This window comes from Mya arenaria, chromosome 9, assembly GCF_026914265.1.
Source record: "Mya arenaria isolate MELC-2E11 chromosome 9, ASM2691426v1".
Classification (NCBI taxonomy): Eukaryota; Metazoa; Mollusca; class Bivalvia; order Myida; family Myidae; genus Mya; species Mya arenaria.
The window spans coordinates 65,125,587-65,145,198 of NC_069130.1; the positions used below are offsets into that span (position 1 = coordinate 65,125,587).

Consider the following 19,612-nt stretch of genomic DNA (forward strand, 5'->3'; position numbering starts at 1 on the left):
GCTTATCGGTGGGACTATACCACCGCCTAGGAACTGTTTGCCCGACGAAATTGAGCGTAATAGTTGTTCTTGTGTTCAGATTTGGGCCAAACATATATATATATATATATATATATCCTGTTATTATAGCGCTTGCTTGATAAACACAGTTATTTTTCACCTCTCCGATGTTTACGTTCATTTGCGTTTTATGATATCTCGGCCGAATCGACCGGACACCAATTTTAAAGTTTCTGTTGTTTTTCCGTTTTTGATACTTACTCCAATTTGTATAAACACTTTTCATTTATCTAAGACATGATTAAATATTGAAGAACCACAAGTGTAAAATTGTTATCATTTTAAAAGATTTTGTGTCTAATTTAACTTTGAAAAAGATCTTAATTAGGCACAACAAACATCACTTTATTGTATCCTTAAGCCTCTATTTATCATCGATAATCATAAAATCATATATACAACGACCAGAATCAGATCACAATAATGCCCTTTTATTGACCTACGAGTTTAACATTATAACGACTTGCATGACAAGCGTAGGTTTGTTTCTACCCTTAGTTTTTCCTCTTTGTTGTTCGTGAAATACAATTGCTTGAAAACATGCTAGTTGGTATCAGCATTTATATATAAAAAAATATTTTGTCATAGCTAGGTTGTATCTTGTGTGTTTGGCGAATACCTGCTTCCTAGAATTAAGATAAAGCAAAGTCAAGTCAAAGTTTTATAAGTATATTCAATTAGAATATTGTCAATACACAACGCACATATAAGATGATATGTAATGACTATAAAAGGAGTGAAATAAGTATAATTCTAATAGTGGTAACATAACTAAAACTGCTGGTATTTCCCAAAGAAACTATCGCTAACATAATAGTGATAATAAAGTAGTTGCAAATCACAACATTTACAATTCTATTTACACGTCGTGCAACGTAATCTATCTTCTCCGAAAGTTTATGCACCAACTAACTCATTATAAATCCTTTTTGCTACGTCAACAGAACCGTTGACTTTGACACAGATTAAACAGAACCTTCTTGCAGTTGTCCAATAAATACTAAAAACTTTATATAACTACAAATACAAGAATATATCTATCAAAAGAAAACACTCTTTCAATCGAAACATGTTTCGATAAATATTACTGTAGTTGCCATTGTACAAAACAACACTATGTCGTTATGCTGATCTCCGTTGACAGGGGCGTGCCAAGTCTAAATCAACCACGACATAAAGAGCGCTATTTTATCGATAAAAGAGAGAAGTAGTGTTGGGAAACCGGTCAAAGTCTTCCTCCATTATCAAACCAGGAAATATCTCAATCTTGTACTTGGGTTTAGATTCGTATGCGTGTGGTCCTTCTTCTTGCAGCAGAGTACATAGCACAGTATGCACGGTTTTGACCTCCTCCGACGGCAATGTCACAGTTTTACGAGAAGTGTGTCCTTTGATTTGCTCCTCTATCTGAAAAAACAAACAGTGTACGATTATTTGCATGTTTAAATAATTGCAGAATAGCAATATTACATTCGAGTAAGGTTACGGGTTTAATTGCTGATTGTGCCCAAAAGTCGGTGAGTTTCACTGTGTTTAACGCTTACCCTTATATGCTTGAGATTGATATTAATCGTATGTTTAATTGTGTTTTTTCACGTGAATCTCTTTCGGCTAATAAACAATAGCGTATGTAGTGTTTTTTGCATCTGCGCAGTCCTTGTTTTATACTAATAACTGTATTATGCTTTATAGGTCTCTTAAAATGATGGTAGAAATGAAAATAACACTTAAAACAAATTTAAAGCCAATTAACAAGGCAAATTGTAATACTAAATCTCCAAAATACTTCTCCAAATTATTCAAAACAAACTTTAAAATGGTTTGAGAAGCCACATATTACATAAGCTTAGTACTGGAATTATCCCGGTTTTATGAAGGAACCAATACCAAGCCGTAATTTATTTAAACCTGAAACTCTGGCGATGTCATTTCTTGTCCGTTCTCGCTGTACACTTGCAGTACAACTTTCGGCCTCGGTCTACCACGACCTTTACAGGACAGAACAACACTGTCCGTCGTGTTCTTCACAACCCCGGTCTTGCTAAGGTCAAATTCTGCAGGCTCGAATGGCATCACGTTGAAAGTTTGCTCCGATGTTGCTTCTCCAAGAGTAGCTCTGGAGATTCAATGTACATCACTGTGATAGAATATAGGCAAGAGAAATTTGCATTTGGGTAATTCTTAGCTAGAGCGAATGCGAATATGTATATCTAAAGCAGGTTTAAGCAATGCTTATTATATAACTTTTTTTTACTTAGAGCAGATATGTGTTAACATCGAAAAATAATACTAGAGTAAAATTTGATATGATTTCATTCGGGATTTAAACTACTGTATGAGTAAAAAGGAATAGCAAACTTAAATCCTCTCGCGCAATATCTTATTTTCATGAATTAACATGACACTGCTTTATCTAAATAGGAAATTGACGTATTACCTGCAAACGTAAGTTCCTTTATAGTTCTTTGAAGTGTCAAAGGTAAGACTTTTCAAAGTCATCATAGAATCGTACAACATATTTTCTGTTCTTACAAGTTTTTCCCTCCCGTTCTTCAGCAGTTTCACCATGGACACCGACGGAGCTTTGCTTCCCATGGCTAAACATCTTAAACTTTGTTTTGTTTCGTTAATGAATACATAACTCTGACCCCTGAACAGTGCAGGTTTAGTATTGTTGTCTTGGCCCTTAACCTTTACCTTAACTTTGTTAAGATACATCAATTTCTCAACCAAAGTGGCATTATCTACATCATACGGGTGCGCAATTTCAAGAACACCGCCATTTTGCACCAAGCTTTTATCTAATGTTATAGTAATTTTACTACTGTCGTCCGTTATATGCCGCGTGGAACTTAGATGAATTTTATTTATTTCTCCAATTTGGAAAGGATTCGTTAAAATAACAGAAGGTGGAGTCTCTCCTGTGTCAATGCCGTAGAACTGAACTTCAACATCTCGCAGAAATTGTCCATTTCTTGAATCCTCGTTTAAAATTCCTATTACTGAAGTGTTTTCATTTGGTAAGGAAATTTCAGAAGAATTAAATCGGATATAATCACTTCGTTTCTCAGGCATAGCACTCGTGGTATCGAAGGAAACTGCGCTGATCCTTATATCGACGCTTATACTTTCATTTAAGGAGTCCACTAAAAATGATCCATACGAAATATTGTCCAGATCGTCTTCATTTAACTTTACGGTTGATGTATACTCGTGTGTCTTCTTCCCTCGACGTATATGACCAGCTGAAACAATATAATTTAAAAATCGTATAAGTGTTACTTTTTCATTGCGCTTTTATATCAAGTATAATACTAGTAAAATTTAATGATGGAATTTACAGTAAATGATCTTATTAAAATATAGCATGATACCTTAATGTAATTAAACATGGGGAGCATATACTCTTAAAGGGCGCCAAAGCCTCGGGCGCTGGGGAAATGCAAAGAACGAGGCTGTAAATACATTAGATAGACGTCCGCAGATGTTTCAGCCAGAGACAAAGTGTTTTTCTAATAGTTACTGCACGCAAAACCCTTCTTTTCAAAACTAGCGAGGGTGTATAATTTCATTGCGTAATCGAATTTACCAACACAATGTTTGTAATCCTTCAACATCGCGGATTGAACGCAATAAAGTGAAGTCTTTCAAATAAGCTCTTGATTTAATGTAAGTTCAAGCATATAAACGGTCATTAAATGTTTTGTTTACATAAAATGTATTTAAAGAGAAAGAAAAAAGTAGACCAAATAGCAACCATTTGTGCATAAAAAGATTCGACCAATTCGGAGTATGTTTAAAAAAGTAACTGAAATATAACTTTATCAGTATAAATGAGTGTATATGGACTTATTAACCTTTTCCTTTTTTAAGCATAAATTTGCCTAAACCAGAGAATCTTTGCCAATTCTAGAAAGTCAACTTGTTAAATACACTTGACGGTATGTCATCACCTGTGTTCCATATAAGGTTAGACTTGTAGATGAAGGTGAACGAAACGGCATGATTTATTGGCGCTATGTAGGTGACCGAAACGTTCACGTAGTCCTGGCCTGTAAGTAACCCCGTTGAACTCACGGACTTGATCTCCAGAATCGCCTCTTCATTGGAGTCGTTGAGGCTCTGAAAAAATGCATGTTATGTATGGGGATGAAATAGGAGATATATTACTTTTGACACAAATTTTAATGGAAACTTTCCAAAGATGATATTAGATAATAATATACATTTTAACGTTAATACACATGCGTTGGGTGTGATGAGTGTCCATGTTGTCTAATAAGATAAGAAGAGTAGGTGATAGGACCAATGCTAAATTAATAATAAAAATCGTGCTTATTTTTAACTGCATCAATACGAGCTAACAGTACACCAACTCTACTTTAAAAACTGAAAATAATACCATTGGTATAGACTTACAGTACATTATACTATGAAAATGGACAACAATAGCTTTGTTATAGAATCACATCACGCTAACTTTTCTTTGAGAATTATAAACCCTATCATTGGTAAATGATTCAATAAAAGGAGTGCTATTTTTTGTAAAACTCTACCAATTACAAACCTGTCTTTCCTGAGTTCCCTTGCCTAAAGCAGCGCACATGTGCTCTAAACCAGTGAATACCTGTAACATTTAAAAAATGGAAATAATTCGTCTTGCATGATAATGTATCTTATTTTGACCATGTGCTTATTAAAATACTACTTCCGGAACAAACCATTTCGGTGACCTCAAGTCAGCGAAATACAAAATAAACCCATTTCTTAGCCCTGGTCTTCTCATGCGAGTAGAGTGGATTTAAAAAGTGAAGGAGAAAATCGAGGACATGCTTAAAAATTTCAAAACTTTGGCAGAAAGTGGTTAAACTTGCTATTTAATACACTTATTCTAAATTTGTCGTCGTTTAGGCAGGGAAATGACGTGTTAATGGTATATATTCACTGTATTGTTTGTGGAGTTGTGTGCATGTTTCTAGTTCGTGATGTTTTATTTTTGTGTTCTAAGTCTTTGGCGTTCACCCTGTGCCATTAAACAGATCTTATATTCAAACGTTTAGCTATTGAGCTCGTTTCATATAAATATTGGTTAAAAACATGAAAACTCATTTTAAAGATACACTATTACTTCCAATTAAGATTTAACAAATTTAATACAATTGTTTTAATATACCCAAAAGGATGAATAAATGTCGAAAACAATGGTTCTTATGATGGATACAGAGTTTAATTTACAAGAAATGTGCAGAAAACACGGTATTTCTACCTTATGAGACCATAGTAAATCGCAATAAATCTTTTACCATTCACCAATCATTTAATATTTTTGCGTTTTAAGCTATTAAATCAATGTTATAATTTTGTTAAAAGTAATTAATATTTTCCATAAATGCATTATTTAGTAAGTAGTTGAGGATGTATCACTCAAAATGTATATGTGTATGTATTGATTTTGAATAAGGGTGTCACATTAACGAAAGAGTTTGCTCAATTGTGTTGTGACATAATTCCATTTATAAACGTGATGTTAGATCTCAAAACAATAATCAAAACAAACTTTGTATAACTAATTTCTATTGGCTTAGAGTCGTACAATGCAATATGAAAACAAAACAAACCAAAACCGATTAAAATGTATTAATACATCGACATCCTCGAAATTACGAGACACCTACTTTATGACATTGAATGTACTTGCACAAAGATTAACCGCTGAATTACAAACAGATATTCAACAAATACATGCATTTGCATCGATTTAAATTATTTCTCAATTTATGTTTTAGTTGAAACAACATCATCTTATATATAAAATAATTTGAACTGACAATAAAATATAGATATAATATAAAATATATATGTATATACCTGTTGCAATCTCGTGTTCTGTCGTTCTAGTCTTAGGTTCTGTTCCCGCAAGGTCTGGGCCATCTCTCTCCAGTCTTCATTGCTGCCCGATCCCCGGGCAACCAACCACAACTGTAGATACAGATACACAGTTGTTACAGAACACTGGTTTATATCACATGTATGGTACCCGAGCCAAAAAGCACAACTGCACATCCAGGCATTACAACGAAAACAACAGGGATGTTGTCACACAATGTATTCTATGTTTAATCCACAAATATCTTACAGACACTGCACGAAAGACACAATAAAAACGAAACATTGTTATCGTTTTCAATATGTTTCATCATAAGTATCTTCCATGGCCGAGAGTGTAAGATAGGCTCATCCCGACCCAAGCGTAGGGTGTTTTGCGGAAAACACCTTAAACGAGCAGCTATTGTAGATGATTTTTCTTCCATCTCAGTTTAACAAAATTAAGTAAAACTGTATTTTTTTGCTGGAACTCTTTTGTACGCAGTGAAAATAAAGCGTATGGATATGTGATAATTCTTGGTTGTCAGGAATATGCGCGCAGTGATTCATATTATGTTAATAGTCAAATCGGTCTTTAAATAGTTGTGAGAAGAGTGGAGCATTATTTCTTGAATGACGCGTTTTTATGGTGACATTTGAAGCGAGAAAAAGTTAATTAGCATTCTAAATATTGCCACAAGACAAGGTTTTATTATGCTACAGACGACTGTCTTCAACAAGGAAGGTAATAACAATGTGATGACCATTAAAAAGAAGTTCCATACGGGTAATTGTTTTATCTTTGCCAGTGGACAAGATAAGAATTTCTAGCATGGTTAAATTTGAAATCTACTTATCTGAGGTGGAAGAAATGTTCATCTTGTAAACACGGGTTCTTAGTTCGTTGTGATTAACTTTGACAACCTAAACGTTATGTGAAGAAACTCAATATGTTTGATAATACATGTATAACTCTATAGTGGGGATTTCTCGCGAAACGCAGATGTATCAACAAATCTTTGATTTTGCGTAAAAACTACCATATCTTTAACGTAATCGCCGGTTATTTTTAAGTCAGTATAATATAGGTTATGGTGAATGAGAATGTTATAAGTGGAATATAAACTGACTGAGAGCACTAACGTCAAAGTGAGTTCAGCTTACAAATCATTATACAGACCAAATACAATTTATATGCGTTAGCTTGTCATCAGCGTTTTTCCTCAATTTAATTTTATAATTAAGAATTAAATTTGAAACATTGTTGCTCTCTCTGAAGATGAGATCCTGAAATGATTTATTCTTTCGTAGGCGCATGAGTATCTTAAAACTAAGGAAAAGAATTGTTTCCCTTAGTAACATGCAAGATACGATATAGAAAGAAAACCTGGGTCTGTCTTAAATCTCTGACATTTCCCTTTTGATATGTTATAGTAAAAGCATTCAAATACGTTATCACAAAACGAACAAGTCGCATCACATTGGAAAACATGAGTATTGAAGTGTAGTACAACGTGTGAGATGACCAAAGGTTTTGAACTTGTATTTAAACGGCACTTCAAAAAGCCAGATACGTTACAACCGCAAAGGTTACAACCAGACTCGTTTCCAATTTAAAATACGTTGACTTTCATGCACTACTATTGACCTTGTTAATTTTACATAACCTCTCATTCATGTGTTTCACTTGAAATATATTAAATTAATAACCATAGACCACAAAAATATACATTAAAGCCATTTTTTTTAAGAAATATATAGGTTAGGAAATTCGCCTGTTCATCATCAATCCCTGATTATCTGGATCAATTAAATAATACAATGAATCTACAGGGATAAGTTCAGTAGTAATATAAAGAGATAAAAATCCTGTTTTGATGCACAATTCAAAGGCCTTAAATGCACTGAACGAGAGACAAAAACGTACAAACTCAACAAACGGACGTTGTATCAAAATAGCGTGATCAACAAATAATGGGATAAACGCCCTGGAACCAGATATTGTTCCATCTGGACAATATATTTTGACTCTTATGCACTTTTATTGACCTTTCATCTAAAAGACATGTCATTCAAAAGCCTGGTCCCAAAAATATAAATAAAGTCATTTGGAGTTGAACATAGTCATATGGTAGAAAAGTTTAGTTTAATTGTCAAAATAACTTTTTAAAAAATGATGGGATGAACACCTTCAAACTGTCAGTGAAACACGTAATCACTGGAGCAAATGTATACTGGGCAATAAAACCAGTTAATATTCGCGTTTATATTATGTGAAAATGAATCCAACCAGATCAGATGTGCCAACCCTTAAAGGTTAAAATAAAGTCATTCAAAAACAGCCATCCGATACAGCTCGGTTTAGCAAAGTCAATGTTAAGCACTATGTCCTCATATAGCTGATAATGATTGCATCATTGAACAAACCAGAAGGTAATACAAAAAAATAATAATCCAACAACGAAAGCTGTCGAATATATTCAAAGGGACATTATTCGAAAACCTTACGTACAGTCTCGTGCACACGAGGCAACTTCGACTGGCATCGGTTTTTAGTGCTGAAAATGGTATTAAAATTAAGCTAATCTCCAACGAAAAAAGCTTCCGCCGACGCCTTCTCTTATCTCGGTGAAAAATAGTGGGGATAAAGAAGTATAATATTTGAAAGAGCGATTGAAGCTAGAGTTAAGCATTTATGACTGCACTCAGGGTAGGACAATTAGAGCACCACTTAGGGAAATCTTACGCTCACCTCTGCCGAAAAAAGGATATAAGAGTCATAATGTTAAAATTCAAATGTTGTTTTCCGAGGGATGAGTGCGTGATTCAACACGGACACTTTTTGCTTACGGGTTTACTGTGTTCGATCAGCAAGTCTCATCAAACTGTATAAAAGACAATACTTATATATATATATATATATATATATATATATATATATATATATATATATATATATATATATATATATATATATATATATATATATTGTAGTTTTTAGAAATTCATATATTATTAACGAAGTAGCTCAACAGTGCCTACTCCTCAAATGTATATTGCGTACAATATAAAGTTTAGTGTAACCACTTTTCTTCGTACTTTACGATATGACCAAGTGACTTTGAAATTGACAGTGTTTAAAGCAACTAGTTTAATTCTGATTGGGTCTTATAAAACGAAATGACACCAAACCTTTCTAATGACACAATGTTTTGCATGTAACAGTTTAACCATTCAAAATGTGTTTGGTAGTATGTATTGCAGCTTGTACTAAATACTTCAACATTAACTAGAAGTTTGTAACATAGTCAAAAGCATCTGTCCCACATATATTCAACTGTAAATGTTCGTGACCCAGTTTCTTAAATAAGGACGGTCTTATGTACACAGCATTAATATGTAGATGTCAGCATTTTGAGAGCTTTCCTGATATGTGTATCCTTATTAAATGCAATTGAGTTCCAAATCGTTTCCAATAAAAAGCCGTTAGCTAATTCATACATATACAGTACGGTAACCGTAAAGGACTTTATTCCACCAGGATTGTTTTCCTTCTGATATCATATACAGAAAGATTTGTTTATGGAAGCTCAGTTTTGAAAGCATTATATATCATTTTCATAATCTGTCACGTTTGCATTATATGTGTTTGCTCTTGTGTTTGTGCATCGACCAGAGTCATATTGTACAATAAACTTTGTGTCCGCAAAAGGCATATTCCAACAGGACACGTAATCATTTCATTCCGTAAAGGGCACTCGTAAGAGACGCGATGAAAACTGTCTTGGTTTGCTTGTTATATTTGATTTAGATTGGCTGCCGGGATAGTTACCTTACTTTCCAATGGAAATGATTTTTACATCAGATTGGATCTTTTAAAATTACCAAATCAGCAATCACGGGTTTGATGCGGTTTCATTTGCTTTCAATGAATGAACTTTTTCTACTATAGCCACCACTAACTGGAGTTTGAACAATGAATGACATTTCGTTTGACATAATCATGGTCAAGCATTTTGTGAATGAGTTTTTCCTTGATAGAGGGTATATCAGATCTCACCTGTCTACCCATTAACAACTGTGCACATCCGTTACCCCATTCCAGTGGGGTAGCTCTGCATTCGGGTATACCTATCAGATCATTTTGACCATCAGACATTGATTTCAACACTTACGAAACATTTCGATCTGTGCTAATTCATTCGATTGTCTATGATATGGATCAGCCATGATCATATGATTAAAGTTCCAATCAATTGCAAATTTGTTGCATTCATGACTAGCATGACACGGGTAATTATCCGAAATAACTCGAAATGGTACGCTTAGTCAACCAAAAGTGCATTTCATCCTCAATTAAGAACTCCAATAGCAGTTTTACGTTTGAAATTTGTTCAAAATGTTTTACTTCAAAATAATGACTTTGCGATAATATTTTCCTTGAAAGGCAAATGCATCTGCTCCAACCTTAAACCAAGGGTATTGCGGAACCTTATGTGGCTCTTAAGGTTGTTTGGCATTAGAGTACCATTTATCTAAGCAAGATGGGCGCAGTGAAATCATGTGTTTGATCTCAAAAGTTAACCCAGACCAATATAATACATTTCTAGATTTTTGCAAACATTTTTGTATGCTCATATGTGCAACATGAAAAGGTTTCCTGTCTTGAAGATTTTGGTAAGGCACCACCCTTCATTTTAAGATCATCGGTAAATATCACTTTGTCACTGAACTTCCAGTGTTCAGAACAATGTTTTCTTGTTCAAACAGAACTACTATTGTCTCATGACGCAAACACGTTTGTCTAGTTCACTTTCCTTCTTATATCATTTAACGCCCTATCATTATTAGGCAGGTTTGTTATGACCAAGCGACTTGGAGGTACATACCTTCCGAGTAGTTAGTGAAAGTGCCCTTTACATATCATGGGCTTCATTATCATTTCCCCTACAAATGAACAAGGCCGTCTGCGATGCATTCAAATTTGTTTGGATAAGTGAGTACCAGCTGCCAAGAACCTTAGTTGAAGTCATATTCACAAGTCTGTTATTTATCACTGTACTGAACTTCGGTCGAACATTCTGTTAATCTCTCTCCGAAGTATATTGGCCAGGTGCCCGAGTTTATAGGAGTAATGCCCAGTTGCTCAGCAATTACAAAAAGGGTTTATGGACGGATAGCTGTCTTGCAACAGTGCGATCGGACAATAATGTCGGTGCAATAAAAGGTGTACTCATGTTACGATTCTGCTGACTGAGAGTTTTGACCAATTGAACCGTACTGCAAACGCTTGCTCTAACAAACCTACTCATTACCTACATAGAAACAAGAATAATTCAGCAATAAGGGGCATTCTGAATTTTCTACCAAAAAGCCTTATTCTTTTAGAATCTTTGATATTGACTTAGCATGTTCCTTAAGGTTGGACATATTTGGAAATACAGGAATGAAATCAACTTTATGTTACAGACATGTGTAAACTTTAATCAGTTTGTCATCTTTTCCAAATTTTGATACCAAGAACTCGTTGAGAATTTAATTGGATCTTTAAATTGACAAACTCTTCATTTTTGTTTTATAACAGTTCTTTCAAATTTCCAATTTAATTCCTCTTTCTGTCGGTCAAAATTTCTTCCATTTAATCTTCTGTTTAAACTCCAATCAGATTAAGTCGTCTTTGGTGACCTTGTTTAACAACATCTGCAATATACCACCAATTTCCATTTAGTGTTGTTATAAACACATATACGGTACTTTAATTGATCCTTTTTCAATTGAAATTACAACAGAAACCAATGAAAAAAAATTAAGATCAAAGCAAGTAGTAATTTAAATCATTCAAAAGAACATCAAACATGTAACTGTTTATTTGATGAACAAAACGAGATTATGTATAATAACCATACCTGAAACATAGGCCCTTGTCTCCTTTCAATATTGGCATTTTATAAACGTTCTTCGTAATAAAACCCTGCAGAAATACCAAAAGGCGCACAATAGAAATAAGTTCATATTGTATTGCCTTTCACTACTATCACATCTGGCAGCTATGGCTAGAACGATTATATATTAAAGTTTGGAAATGACATTTATCTTAAGGAAATGATGTCTACAAATTACTCCGATCTTCCGTAAAAACAAGTACCAAAACCGGTAGATGAAGTAAATTTTGATAATATGACCTGTCCCTCGTGTTATATCTTGGGAGATATATTTCACTTTCTTCTTTCATGTAACATTTATTCCGTATTAAGGCGACGAAGTACATTCAACGTGACAAATATTATAAGTCTGTGCATAAGACCCAATGAAATATGTGACAAGGTCTTTAGATTTGTTAAAGTCTGCAAAATAAGGCTACTACAAAAGGTACAATAAAAAGTTCCGGAGTTCTTGACCTTGGTTTCGCTGTAACAAAACTAAGTAAACCCTAAAATTATAAGATGCGTAGTACTACCAACAACATAAAGGAACATAAAATGAGTATTTGAATTACCTGTAGCAAAAGAATAGAAAATATCCACATAACGGTAAAGATCCTGTTAATTTCCGTCCAAATGTGTATTCAATATGCTTACAAGGTAGCTGTACATACAGAAAATTAATTGTTCAATTGGCGTTGTCCTATAGTTAATGCCGCTTCTGAGCATCAAGTTTACGACAGATGTAAACTGAACACTTGACCCCGTGTCTGCTGGGAGTTGTTTGCCACACTAATTTGAGTTTGAAAGTTGTTCTTGTCTTGAGATTTGATCCATTTTCTCTGAAAAAATATTTTTCTTGGCATGTTAACGCTTGCTTGATAAACACACAGTCAGTATTCCAATCTGCTGACGTCTTGTAATTCCATTCAGCATTGCTTGATGTTGAAAGGACTTCATTAACTAAAAATTACGTCATGATGAACGTAACATTTAATATGAAGGCATGTGTCTTTTAAGTGATTTAAACATGTACTATGTTTATAATTAACCCATTTGATCCTGAATGTCGTATTCGATTGCCGTTGGCTGTTGCTGATTTTGATTTCACTAAGACTAGCTCCTAATGCAATTCGAAGATCAAAACGCAAGTCTAGATGCCCTTTTATATGATACTTTGATATATGCATTTCTCTTTCACGATGAAAAAATAATATAGAGTGAAATATTTATATCTGGACATTAGTCTACATAAATTGTATTACATGTACATATTATAAAAGTTCAGACTGCTGTAGTTAATAATTTTACATTTATTCTTTAAGCGGAACTGCAAACGATTGAAGGAGAATAATTGGGGCACATTGAGATATTGAATTTAAATACAATTAAACAAATTAAATTCAGTCAAATTGGTGTGGTATCAAAACGTAGCAATATACTGTCCGAACATTAAGTCTTACAAATATATTAAAAATTGAAGAAACAGTTGCGTCAGTAAAATATATAGAGGATATTCAGTGTAAGATTTTATTTCACGAGTGGTCACAAAAAATATTTTCACGAGTGGCGTATTATTTTTCTGTGACCAAAAGTATTTCGGAAATAAAAAAATGTATCGCGTAGAAATACAATTTAATGCAACTTGAGCATGTGGCATTTGTGTACATTCAAAACAAATTTCAACATATTTATATTAACAATGATGGACTTATTCAAGTGTGTATTCGTAAAAGCAACGGAAGTCCTCTGTTTAGTGTTTTTCGTACTGTATATCTAGTCACTGTCGCTCTCAGACTCTGGATCTTACGGTATTCTTTCGGGGTGAATTCATGTTCAGTGCAGCCGAAGGATGTTTTGTTGCTGAGACAGCGAATTAGTTGCATGTATATTAAAGTTGAATGATAGTTCCCGTGTGTTTACGAAGACCCCAGAGGAAATGTCGAGGATGTGCTCGAGGATGCTTTTGAGAGGGATGCAGCGCAGACTTTGAATGTTTTTAAAAAGAAAAAAATAATTGTCGAACTGATGAATGTAAACTGGAAATTGGTCAAATTCAAAATGTTTGTGCATACATGTACGCGGTTAGATCTATCAACTGTATTACTAGCACTCGTGCTCTTGTTAGTTAGAGTTTGTATTATGTTAAAACACGAGTTTACGAGAAAATAATATAGACAAGGTCCAAAACTATAAAATAACGTCTAACAAAATATTGAATAGCTTCTAACCAAACATAAAATAGCTTCACGTTTTGCTTATTTGCCATTTTATAAACATACATGAGAAGATTATATTTAAAAGCTTAATTCCATTCGTATATGGTCGACAATAAGGTAGCACACCCCTTATGAAAACCTTCACTTGAAACTCTTCAATTGCAATGCTTTAGCCTATGTTGTTAAGCTCATGACAACAAATCTTTTGAGGGTTTTATGGTAGCGATTCTAATAGATCCAGAAGCATTTTTTGTTCTTTTCTTTTTTCATTAGCTTACAATTTGTAACAGAAGTTTATACACTATTTTCTTTAAAAAGTAATTAATTTAATTTCTTATTAGTGTAACGTGCGACGTCAAAGAAACACCAACAGATCCTTTCAGAGAAAAGCATGCTCGACCCTGAAAGGGTCCTCTATTCTCACAGAGCCCGGGCTTTGCTAATTTGCATATTACCAACCAAGTTAACATCCGTTATGAACGTACTTCCGTTTATAACGGAATGTTATTATGAACGCACATCCGCCGCCTACAGCGGACTGTTACACTATGAACGCACATCCGCCGCCTACAGCGGACCGCTACATCATTATGAACGCACATCCGCCGCCTACAAGCGGACCGTTACATTAGCTTCTTTAAAGATAGTAGTGGGAAATTTCAAACCCTTATTTTATTTTTAAGGAGACGGTAAAACATTCTGATTTTTTTTAAATAATGTTCCAAAAAGGTTTAAGTTAATTATTTATAAGGAGCAGGTCATGAGTATTTCTAGAACTTGTTGATTTTGCTTTTAAAAGTCAAGGTTCCAGTATTTATGCATCAAGCAGTGTGTTAACATTGAAATAGTGTATGGCTATCTCTTGTCGCTCGGGTGATGTCGTTTTTATCAAATTTCTGAAAGGGGGTTAGGGTAATTCAAAATTGAATAGAATGAAACTTGACATGTTCACGCAAAGCGTAAGCAATGAGCACACTAGGGATGAAAGGAGTTGACCAAGCTTGACTTAACAAAATTTTGTTGAGTATCTGACAGTTGCTGTTTGGTTTGTGTACAAATGAATAAAATAACTTTTTCTTAACAAAATCGAAACCATTTATGACCCACATAAATATGTGAGAGCATCCTCTCATACGCTATTTGAATATGAATTTGCTTGCAATTCAAAACTATTAAGATTCGTGGAACTAGTAGGAAGAGCCCTTATTGTTTTCCCTTGGACTTCTACAAGTGCGATACAATGAATTCATTCGTATGACTGAAGTACTGCAGTAGCATGGAGCGTGCATGTATGTTGACAGTAACACGGTGACCATTTTCGTAAATGCTTATTGCTTATAACTAATTCATGATGGAATTTAACTATGGATTACAATCTGTTTAAATATGTGCAACATTTGGAACAATTATTCTTTTAAATTTGATTTTTATGTAAAATCCGGGTATATATTTGTGGGATATGTTATTTATATATATAGAATATGTTTGAATAACAATAGTTAATAATTCCTACCAAAAGAAGTTCTGATCTAAAGAACCTAGATGTCTTTAATTAACGGTTTGGACTAGTCTTACAAGGAATATAATTTAAAGTAACTATAAATGAGCATATTCATACACGGTGGCACACATGTTTGTTAATGGTATGGTGTAGATTTGCATTGTAACCAGGTATGTGTGATTCAGTTAAGGTATACAACTAAACAAATTTCGATTGATCTATAGCATAGCTAAAATAACACAAACTTTAGGACTAAATATAAATACAGCATCAAAATGTATATTCTGTGATTTAATTCTAGTAATTGATATAGCTACAGCTGTGCCCTGTTGATATCACCTTAATAATAACACACGTATTAAATAACCGGGCAAAAGCTTTTATAATACGGACAATCTTTTTTTACTTGTTTGACAAATGTGCCTATAAATGTTTATATTTCACTGTTGTTCAATGTGTATTTAAATGATATGTAATCACTCATAGGTATAATAAATGTAACTGATATCACACACGCTGCATTTTGAAATACAACAACATTTTAAAGGGGATGAATGTTCAAATTACCACGCACGTTCTATTGTCAAAATATTGATTTAGTTATATCTTTATCACTGACACTGATTAAAAGGAAGCATGTTGGATTATTCTAAATAGGTACATGCTAGTATTTAAAGGGAATGTACACAAGACTGGCACCAGAAATAAAGTTTTTTTCTGTAACGAATCACAGGACAATTATCTAATAGAATGTGTTACGCTTTGATATCATAATTACAAAAAAGTACCAAAATGTAAACAAATTGTGTCGGAGACCGGGTTCGAACCCGTGTCGCCAAAATTGCATTCCAGCGTCGTATCCACTGAGCTATGAAGGCTTACTCTGATTGGGTGACATAATTAAGCTATACACCTACCTCGGTAATATCACGTGATAACACCGACTAGCCAATCACGCATAAGGAATGAATTCTACCTGGTAGACATACCCAGTAATCTTTTTTAATGGAAAAATACGAAATAGCTCCTAAACTTAAATAAATTGTAAACTATGAGGTACTTCAGTTAGTAAGTTTCAATGCATTGTACACATCGATGCCAAGTTTATGTCAGTGTTCGACAATTTTCTTTTTTTTTCGCTATTTTATCATACGGAGTACAGCCCATTTAAAGACATGCATAGATAGCCCCCTTAACTTAAAAAAATTCAAACCAGTCGTACAGGAAGCACACATGTATTAGGTAATTACAACGTTTTTTCTATACTTCATGTTTTAGTGCGTTGGGTAGTTTTCTTCAAAGCTAAATCGGCCATTTCGTAAAATGTATTTACATAGATATTTAACCCCGCTATAAAAATAGTGCTACAGAATTGTTCAGTGTATTCCAACGTTTGCTATCTGCTTGTGGCATCAACTACTCAATACATGCATGTGTTATTCTGGCGTGCTTGTGCAAACAGGTCCACACAGTCGATTGATATAATCATACGCTCCTAAACTACAACACGACACATAACGTTGCTGTTGTAACGCTAAATAAATGGCCTGTTGGCGTCCTTAATTCGTTGTTCTGGCGTGTTAGCTCCAAGACACAACGCCAACAGGCAAACACGAGATGCTAGAAATCAACCGCCATACAAACTTATGATGTTAAAACTATGTTTGTGAATAATTTCGATAATTTGGCTACCCTGGTTCAAACCGATTGTATATTAGAGTATGTTGAATCTCGTACTTTCTCCGCCAAAACTCTAATCCTCTCCGACTACTCTAATCTAATCGTACTGGACTACACTCCAATCTAATCCTATTGGACTCAATCCAATCTCCAATCTAATCGTATTGGACCACACTCCAATCTAATCGTTTTGGACCACACTCCAATCTAATCGTTTTGGACCACACTCTAATCTAATCGTATTGGACCACACTCCAATCTAATCGTTTTGGACCACACTCCAATCTAATCGTTTTGTACCACACTCTAATCTAATCGTATTGGACCACACTCCAATCTAATCGTTTTGGACCACACTCCAATCTAATCGTTTTGGACTACACTCTAATCTAATCGTATTGGACTACACTCCAATCTAATCCTATTGGACTCAATCCAATCTCCAATCTAATCGTATTGGACCACACTCCAATCTAATCGTTTTGGACCACACTCTAATCTAATCGTATTGGACCACACTCCAATCTAATCGTATTGGACCACACTCCAATCTAATCGTTTTGGACCACACTCTAATCTAATCGTATTGGACCACACTGCAATCTAACCGTATTGGACTACACTCCAATCTCCAATCTAATCGAATTGGACTACACTCCAATCTAATCGTATTGGACTACACTCCAATCTAATCGTATTGGACTACACTCTAATCTAATCGTTTTGGACCACACTCTAATATAATCGTATTGGACCACACTGCAATCTAATCGTATTGGACTACACTCCAATCTCCAATCTCATCGTATTGGACTACACTCCAATTTAATCGTATTGGACTACACTCTTTTCTGATGAAAAATACTTTTTCACTTTCATAATGACTTCGTATTTAACTCTTGAACATTTTTATTGTTGGATTAGATGCAAAAACATCACGTTATAATTTACATGAAATAATCTAAAATGATAATCTGAAAAGTTACCTGGAAATATATTCCTAGTATGAAAACTATGAGAAAAACCTTCATGTCAGAAAAGTTTGTGGCGAGTTACCTGGTGAAACTGACTGAAGAAAACACAAGATTATATGTGCAAGCATGTGCTGTTAACTTGAATTATAAGCTGACGTCATTGTATAATAGATTTACCGTATGGTTTATAATACAGTTTCACATTTGAGTTCAGCTGGCGGTTACAGTGCAGAAGCTTTTCTTCCCTTTCATACACACGTTGGCGACTTTCGACTTACTGTATATTAGCCAATTGTTCTAAATGTATGTACATTTTATCTGTATGCAATACCCATTCATATGAAGAATAACATCCCAGGTTTGCTAATGGCTCAATAAAACATCTGTTTATTTTATTTTGGCTTTATTAATTTTACTTTGAAAGGGATCTCTATATTAAACGGCCATCGTGTTGAACAGGCCGAAATTACAATTCCAGCTATTTCAGGTCAAATTGGTCTTTTGATTATTTTAAGGTTCAAGACAATCTTGTTTTTATGTGGTTATCTTTGTTTCTCTTATAAGCTAAAAAGTTTAATTTGGTGCCAGCTACATTGAGTGATTTAGCTAAGTATAAGTGTATATTGCGTTCAGATGTTTCTGTGTTAGAAGAAAATTTAGTAGTTTCTATGTATCGAAAACGTTTCAATTCGGTGAAATGGTTTTGAAAAAAACCTTTATTGAAGCTACCTGGTTCCAACCTCTGTCCTGTTTCGGTTAATTTAAACATGATTAATTCTAGTACAGGTCTAAATACGGATGCTTTATTTCGGTTGTCAAACGGTAAACTCATTATGTCTTTCATTAAAATACGTTTTATTTTGGCTAGAATTGAATTTCACTCTTCGTTGCATTCAATTTTAATCTCCTACCATCTACTACTTTGTCCACTAACAGTTCCATGGTGTTCTTAATTGCTCTTCAAAAGCTCTAGCCGATTCATCGACCTCTTCTATATTAGAATCATTAGCTCTTACTTAAGTGTCTATAAAGTATTATATTGAGCATCTTGCCGTGTATGATGGTCTAAAAATAGTAGTTTGTGTACTTTAAGTTGTCTGGTGTCTTTGTTATTCTTCGAAAAAACAACAACATTATATTATATTGTTCCATTAAAGGGGCTGTACTCCGTATGATAAAATAGCGGGGGAAAAAAGAAAATTGTCGAAAACTGACATAAACTTGGCATCGATGTGTACAATGCATTGAAACTTACTAATTCAGTACCTAATAGTTTACAATTTATTTAAGTTTAGCATATATTTCGTATTTTCCATTAAAAAAGATTACTGGGTATGTCTACCTAGTAGAATTCATTCCTTATGCGTGTTTGGCTAGTTGGTGTTATCACGT

General features: G+C 34.2%; 1 protein-coding gene across 1 annotated transcript; it reads right to left on the minus strand.

Annotated features, from left to right (window-relative positions):
- Positions 1-715: 715 nt before the first annotated feature.
- LOC128203100 (uncharacterized) lies at positions 716-18,345 on the minus strand. Its single transcript, XM_052904376.1, has 7 exons — positions 18,233-18,345; positions 5,929-6,039; positions 4,628-4,687; positions 4,014-4,182; positions 2,498-3,305; positions 1,969-2,176; positions 716-1,467 (listed from the first exon to the last, which is right to left on the minus strand). Exons 1-7 carry the CDS (start codon positions 18,275-18,277, stop codon positions 1,249-1,251), a joined length of 1,620 nt encoding a protein of 539 aa, XP_052760336.1. The 5' UTR covers positions 18,278-18,345; the 3' UTR covers positions 716-1,248.
- Positions 18,346-19,612: the final 1,267 nt, after the last annotated feature.

Bases quoted from the DNA above. Each gene is read 5' to 3' on its own strand.
- LOC128203100 (XM_052904376.1), bottom strand. From the start codon at position 18,277: ATGAAGGTTTTTCTCATAGTTTTCATACTAGGAATATATTTCCAG. The intron at 4,688-5,928 runs GTATATACATAT...TAAATGTTACAG, and splicing joins AGAACACGAGATTGCAACAG to GTATTCACTGGTTTAGAGCA. The intron at 3,306-4,013 runs GTGATGACATAC...ATATTGTTTCAG, and splicing joins TAACCTTATATGGAACACAG to CTGGTCATATACGTCGAGGG.